The sequence below is a fragment of the Berghia stephanieae genome, unplaced genomic scaffold, assembly GCF_034508935.2.
Source record: "Berghia stephanieae isolate SIO BIC M18660-M18661 unplaced genomic scaffold, UCSD_Bste_1.3 scaffold4052, whole genome shotgun sequence".
NCBI lineage: Eukaryota > Metazoa > Mollusca > Gastropoda > Nudibranchia > Aeolidiidae > Berghia > Berghia stephanieae.
Window position 1 is genome coordinate 1 of NW_027625348.1, and position 7,130 is coordinate 7,130.

The following is a 7,130-nucleotide window of genomic DNA, read 5'->3' on the forward strand; positions in this document are numbered from 1 at the left end:
TCATCTCATCGTCTTCCAGATTCAAAATCCTTTGAGATGTCCCGCAGGATAGTGGCTTCAGCTTTATCTATTAGTGTTGGCCACGCTTCTCTCCAGAAATTTTCGGAGGGAATGGGAATGACTGGAATAACTCTGAATGCCTTCAACAGCCATGTCTCTTCGATTTATGACAAGGCCACGGAATATTCACCCAGCGTTTTGAGGCAGTCACGGGAGAAAGTCTCAGAGTACTTCAAGACTCATCACCCGGATGCTTTCTCGCAAGAGGGAATACTGGAAATCGCTGTCAGCTATGATGGTACTTGGGCAAAGAGGGGCCACACTTCAAAGCTTGGCTGTGCAGCGATCATTGAAGTCATGACTGGTCTGGTCATTGACTTTCATGTCATATCGCTTCATTGCAAGGTGAGAATATTTTTTAATGGTTGATAATTTCCTTTCTTTTGTACTTTTATTGCAGGTATCTAAATAATTTAATTTTGAAGTAATCAGAACATTTAGATTGAACAGGAAAAAATATCATAGTTTTGATGCTCTGCCTTTTTTTCTACTTTTACATGTTGAAAAGAGTTTTACAATTTAGAAAACAAAAATAGATTCCACCAAAATACATTTATTTTGTCAAATCCATTTGAATTTTTCTGTTTTGGTTAGCATATATCTCTAGTATTACTTATCTTGTACAGGATTACAACCCTTTGTTTACTTGTGTTTTTTTTTTCTCTTTCTTTCTATTCCTTAGTTTTGCTCACTCCATGCGCAAGACACTAAGGCCATAGAGGACCATCGGATATCTGGCACATGCACCATAAACTATGAAGGTTCATCTGGTGGTATGGAGGTGGAGGGTGCTTTAGTGATGTGGAGGCGCTCACAGGACCATCATATGCGCTATACACGGTTTGTTGGGATGGTGACTCCAAAACTTTCTGCGCCCTGACGAAGGAATGTCCATATGGTCCTGACAATCCTGTTGAGAAAGAGGAGCGTGTGAACCATGTGGCGAAGCGCCTCAACTCTGCTCTGCGGAACGTTATCACCAAGTGTAAAGGACTGTCGGTGCCAGTGACTCTTGGCGGTCGTGTCAAGGGAAGCCTGACACAGGTTTGGTTTTTATTTTTATTTTTTTCCTGTCTATGGTCTTTTTTTCTCAGATTATATTTTTGTCTAAGTTATTTTTGATTCAAGTGTGGATACTTATTCTAGCATTTTGTGTAGCAATAAGGATGAATTATTTCAATTGTCAAAACATCATCTGCTTTATTTTTGATACTGGATATTGTTGTTTACAGGGCAAGTGGACTTTTCCGATAATTATACTCAAGGTATGAATTTTTTCAAGTCTGAAACTCGATACATGTTTGTAATTATGGTTTTAACTTTTTTATTATCCTCCTCAGTCTCAGTAGTTTTCAGGGTTTGTATCATTATGATTGTATGTATTTCATGAGCTGTAAACTTTTTCTTGCATTTCAATTTTTACATTTTAAAAATTGTTCCTGTTCTATTCCAGACCAAGATTGGACTCCTTCAGCGGTACTACACTCGAGCAGTCAGGGGACATAATGGAAGTGTGAAGGAGATGTCTGATGCCATCTGGGCATTGTATTACCACTCCATCTCCACACCTGATAGCCCGCAGCATCACCTCTGTGCTGATACCTGGTGTTCATACCGTAAGGCCATCAGCACTGGAGATAAGCCACCGACTACCTCTGACCAGTCAACCTATCTGAACGAGACGGTGGCAAAACATGTGAAGTCAACATATGAAAGGTTGACCGACCCCTCTCTTCTGGGACGCTGTTTGCTAGGCTCGACTCAGAATGCAAATGAGTCACTGCACGCCGTGATTTGGGCAAAGTGTCCAAAGCATCTCTTCTGTGGCTTCAAGCGTGTTTTCATCTCCTGCATGCTGGCAGTGGGGGAATTCAACATGGGTTCGTCTGCTACACATTTCTTTTTCTCTGTTCTGGATATATTACCTTCGTCGGATCGTGTGTGCCTCGGCCTCAAGAGAGATGCAAGACAGATATCCGGAGCAGGATCGGCTGTCACGGCTGTTGCCAAAAGACGTCGTGAAGTAAGGCGTGTTGCCCAGCAGAAGGAGCAGGACAGGTTGGAAGCCATTGAGGGGGACCCTCTTATGTGCCAGGAGGTTTTTAACTTGTTCAACGAGGTATTTGTATCTTTTTTATCATTTTACTGTGAAATTTTGTGGCATATCGCCTGTCAGGTATGTTTGACCCATTTTGAAAATTTTTAAAAATTTTATTTGATCATGTCGCTCATCATTTTGGTTGCAGATTATTTTTTTGGGTATAATTTGGGATCATTTAGATATGCATAAGTAAAGTTTTAGGTGAGGAAAGTTGGTATTTTTTAGTTTGAGACACTGAATTTTTCAGTTTTTGGATGTCGATTTTTCAAATGCGATTTTCTCATTCACTCATTTTTCCGATACATGGTAACAGTGCGCGAGATATCAAATTTAAACTACCAGCAGCTCTAGAGTCACCATATTTTGCATAGTTGTTCCTTATTGAGTTATCTGTGTTATAATAAAGAGAAAAATGCAGTTTTTATGATTTAAAAAATATGTTCGGTTTTAGGATGTCGAATTTTCAAATGCGATTTTCTCATTTACTCATTTTTCCGGTATATGGTCACAGTACGCGAGATATAAAATTTAAAGTACCAGCTCTAGAGTCACCATATCTTGCATAATTGTTCCTTATTGAGTTATCTGTGTTATTATGAAGAGATAAATGCAGTTTTTATGATTAAAAAAAGGATAAGTTCGGTTTTCGGATGTCGGTTTTCAAATGCGATTTTCTCATTTACTAATGTTTCGGATACAGGCCACCGTGCGCGGGATATAAAATTCAAACTACCAGCTCTAGAATCACCATATTTTGCATAGTTGTTCCTTATTGGGTTATCTGTGTTATTATGAAGAGAAAATGCAGTTTTCATTATCTAAAAAATAATAAGTTCGGTTTTCGGATGTCGATTTTTCAAAAGCGATTTTCTCATTTACTCATTTTTCGGATACAGGGCCACCGTGCGCGGGATATAAAATTCAAACTACCAGCTCTAGAATCACCATATTTGCATAGTTGTTCCTTATTGGGTTATCTGTGTTATTATGAAGAGAAAAATGCAGTTTTCATTATCTAAAAAATAATAAGTTCGGTTTTCGGATGTCGATTTTTCAAAAGCGATTTTCTCATTTACTCATTTTTCGGATACAGGGCCACCGTGCGCGGGATATAAAATTCAAACTACCGGCTCTAGAATCACCATATTTTGCATAGTTGTTCCTTATTGGGTTATCTGTGTTATTATGAAGAGAAAAATGCAGTTTTCATTATCTAAAAAAATATATGAGTTACTTTATTCGTCAATACTGAGTATTTTGTCGTGTTTTTTTTTCGGCAATTTTCAAAATTCATTAAATTTGCAAATACTGCCAATAGATCCGATATCTTTTCATAATAACACCTACAATTGTCTTGTTTCTCACTTCCTTGGGTGGTTGGATGGGAGCATCACCCTTGAATCATATACCTATGATGTTCGCATGGGTGTACGATCCGATAGTGATGTCGTTTCTTCTTCTCTTTACTAGCCCATCCTGCTTCTTTGGTTTGTGATTGTAATTTTGACAGGGGATATTTTTTTTTCTGTAAATCTTCTGCCTGTTTGTTCTTGGTTATTTATAATTTAGCTTATGATATCTTTAGGTTATGATTTTGATTTACATTTGTACTATTTTTGTTAGAGTGCTTGTTTTTTTGTTTCAGCGGTCTCTCATATAACCCCAATTGTGTTGGAAGAGACCTAAAGCAACAAACAAAAAAAAAAATTTGAGCTCTGTATCTTTTGTACTTTTTTCTCTATATAGCGCCTTTGAAATGCCCTAAATTTTCAATATGGCCGCCGTCGATTGTGTAATTCTGATGAAATTTTTTTTTTTCATTTTTTATGACTTTTATATATGTGTATACATTCATATAATACAGTTATGTGATGAAAATCAATCATTTCTGTGATTTTCCATTTTGGGTATATATGCCCCTTAAAAGATCACTTTAAAAGGTTTTATATAGCGCAATATCCACTAAAAGTGCTCAAAGCGCTTTACAAGGGTTCCCTGTCCAACAGCAACACTTAACATTAAGGACGGGACATGACGCCTGTTAGGCGATATCACATTTTTTTCCTTCAGAGATGACTGATTACGACCAGGTACTCATTTTACACCTGAATGAGGTGTGAGAAAGTTAGTAAAGAGCCTTATCCAAGGACTAAACTTTGCACCGAACGAGGCTCGAACCCAGGACCTTCAGATCCGAAAGTGAGTGTCATACCACAAGACCACATCGCCATACTACCAGTGGATTAAATTAACTGCTTTTAACAAAATTAAGAAAAGAAAATATGAGAAAAAAAACCTCCATTAATCTGAAAACCGATATACAGTTCAGCATGGGAATCTTGCAAAATTTATGGACCATTTTTATTCATTCGTTCAGTGTTTTCGAGATTTTCAGTTTGGGTATTTTATAAAGAATATCTTAAATAATTCAAGGGAGGCAAACTTTCGTGTTTTCGGGAAGATGCCACATTGTTATGATTCCTTCCTTTTTTCTCAAATATTTCAAAAAGAAAAAAAAGAAAAGAGCTTGGCACTGGTACACAGCTATGACTGGTATCCTTTTAAGTAAAATATTTACAACATCTGCCAGCCAGATGAAACACAAAGATAAAATGCAGAAAACGATGTGTAACTTTAAAAATTTATAGTCATATATATATATATATATATATATATAATATATATATATATATATATATTATATATATATATATATATATATATATATATATATATATATATATATATATATATATATATATATATATATATATATATATATGGAGTCATTTACTTATTTATGGCCGAAACACATGTTTCTGTGAACTCCACGTCGTCAGTCGGCATATTATGTCCGAAGAATGATTTTATTATCAGTCATCCAACTGGCGGTTTAACAACAAAGAGATGAATGATGTCATCTTGTGCGGCTGTGCAGTCTTGTGGTGTGACCCTCGCTTTCGGATCAGAAGGTCCTGGGTTCGAGTCTCGCTCGGTGTATAGTTGAATCCTCGTAGAAGGCACTTTACTAACATTCTCTCACCGTACTCAGGTGTAAAATGAGTACCTGGCCGTTAACAGCGTTGTCTCTGTCCAAAACATTGTAATATCGCCTAACAGGCGTCATGTCCCGTCCAAAATGTTAAATGTGTCTGTTGGCCAGGGGCCCCTTGTAAAGCGCTTTGAGCACGTTTAGTGGCTATTCATTATTATTGCGCTATATAAAAACTCACTTTTTGAATTTCATTTTGTCTTCATTCCTTCTATGAATCGGTACCACAAGTGACAAGTTATAAATATTTAAAATGTTTTTTTTTTTTTTTTTGTTTTTATAAAAACTATATTAATAAAGTATTCCTATGGTCATGGCAATCACTGTTTATATTTTGAAAATTCTTCTTCTTCTTCTTCTAGGTTCCATGCCTGGTCCAGGCTTCGGATACTGCATGAATTATCTCTCTCCATTCCTCCCTGTCTCTTGCCTTTTCAAACAGCTCTTGGATTGTTAGGCTGGTGAAGCCCTTCAGTTGGTCTATGAGTGTTTTTCTTTGTCTCCCCCGGGCGCGTTTACCAGGTATTTTTCCACAACTTGCCAGGTATTCATTCTTATCTTTCCTTACTATGTGTCCGAAAAAGGATAGTTGTCGATCCACTATTAAGGGCATTAGTTTCCTTTGTTGGTATGTTTGTTTTAGCACTTCTTCGTTCGTTTTGTGTGCAGTATACGATATTCTCTGCATCCTTCTCAAGCACCACATTTCAAAAGCTTCAATGTTCTTTTGTGTTTCTGCATTTGTAGTCCAGCTTTCGCATCCGTATAACAAGATTGGCCACACGTAGCACTTCAAGACTCGGAATCTAATCCCGAACGACATCTGTTTGTTTTTCAAAATGTTTCCCAGGTCCATGAAGGCCTGTTTGGCTTGAGTTATTCTTGCTCGTATGTCTCGGTTACATCTTCCATCTGTTGTCACTATTGAACCTAGGTATTTAAAACTTTCTACGTTGGTAAGTTGCTCGCCGTGAATCGTTATATTGCAGGTGTTGTTGTTTTCGGGGTTTTTCTGTATTACCATGCATTCCGTTTTGGTGATATTCACTTCCATTCCCTTGGCTTCACTATCTACTACCACTTTGTCAACAATCTTTTGAAGTTGGATTTCTGATGTTGCAATGAGTACCGTATCGTCTGCGTATCTTATATTATTTATGTTGTGACCTCCCACTTTTATTCCCTCCATATTATTTATGCCCCTCATGATTGTTTCTTGGTATAGATTAAACAGATCTGGTGAGGCAACACACCCTTGACGGACTCCTTTCTTAATAGGAATGGAATTTCCTGTAGAGTTTCCGATTTTGATAGATGCCTGCTGGGTGTAGTATAATGTTTGCATGAGTCTGAGGTCTTTCTCATCAGCGCCAATGGAGTGCAGTTGTTTTAGTATTTCTTCGTGGCGTACTCTATCAAAAGCTTTTTTGTAGTCGACAAAACAGAGGTATAGTGGGGTCTGAACCTGTATAGCTCTTTCACTTAAAACACGGAGGAGGTATATTGCGTTCCTTGTCCCTCTGTCAGGTTGGAATCCATATTGTTCTTCTGCGATTTCGGGGTTAATCTTATTCCTTAGCCTGTTGATAATTATACGCAACAGTATTTTGTTGATGTGGCTTATTAAACTTATAGTTCTAAAATTTTCGCATCTGACTGCACCTGCTTTCTTTGGTATTGCTATGAAAATAGAGTTACAGAGATCTTCTGGAATTTTCCCAGTATTGTATATATTGTTGAATAATATGTGAAGTTCATCAATTGCTAGATCTCCTAGGCTTTTTAATACCTCTACAGATATTTCATCAGGGCCTGTTGCTTTACCATCCCTCATTCGTTCCATGGCATGTTCAATTTCACTTTTGGTGATGTTTGGTCCGCTTAATGGTTCTTTGAATTTCAGTGGTGGTTCATTTC

General features: G+C 37.3%; 2 protein-coding genes across 2 annotated transcripts; both read left to right on the forward strand.

The window, feature by feature from the left end:
* The first annotated feature begins 35 nt into the window (after positions 1 to 35).
* On the forward strand, positions 36 to 951 carry LOC144961772 (uncharacterized). The gene is made up of 2 exons (XM_078894858.1): positions 36 to 405; positions 743 to 951. Exons 1-2 carry the CDS (start codon positions 37 to 39, stop codon positions 938 to 940), a joined length of 567 nt encoding a protein of 188 aa, XP_078750984.1. The 5' UTR covers position 36; the 3' UTR covers positions 941 to 951.
* Positions 951 to 4,798, forward strand: LOC144961771 (uncharacterized). The gene is made up of 2 exons (XM_078894856.1): positions 951 to 1,104; positions 1,514 to 4,798. The coding sequence occupies exon 2, from the start codon at positions 1,583 to 1,585 to the stop codon at positions 2,264 to 2,266; it is 684 nt and encodes a 227-aa protein (XP_078750982.1). The 5' UTR covers positions 951 to 1,104; positions 1,514 to 1,582; the 3' UTR covers positions 2,267 to 4,798.
* The last annotated feature ends 2,332 nt before the right edge of the window (positions 4,799 to 7,130 follow it).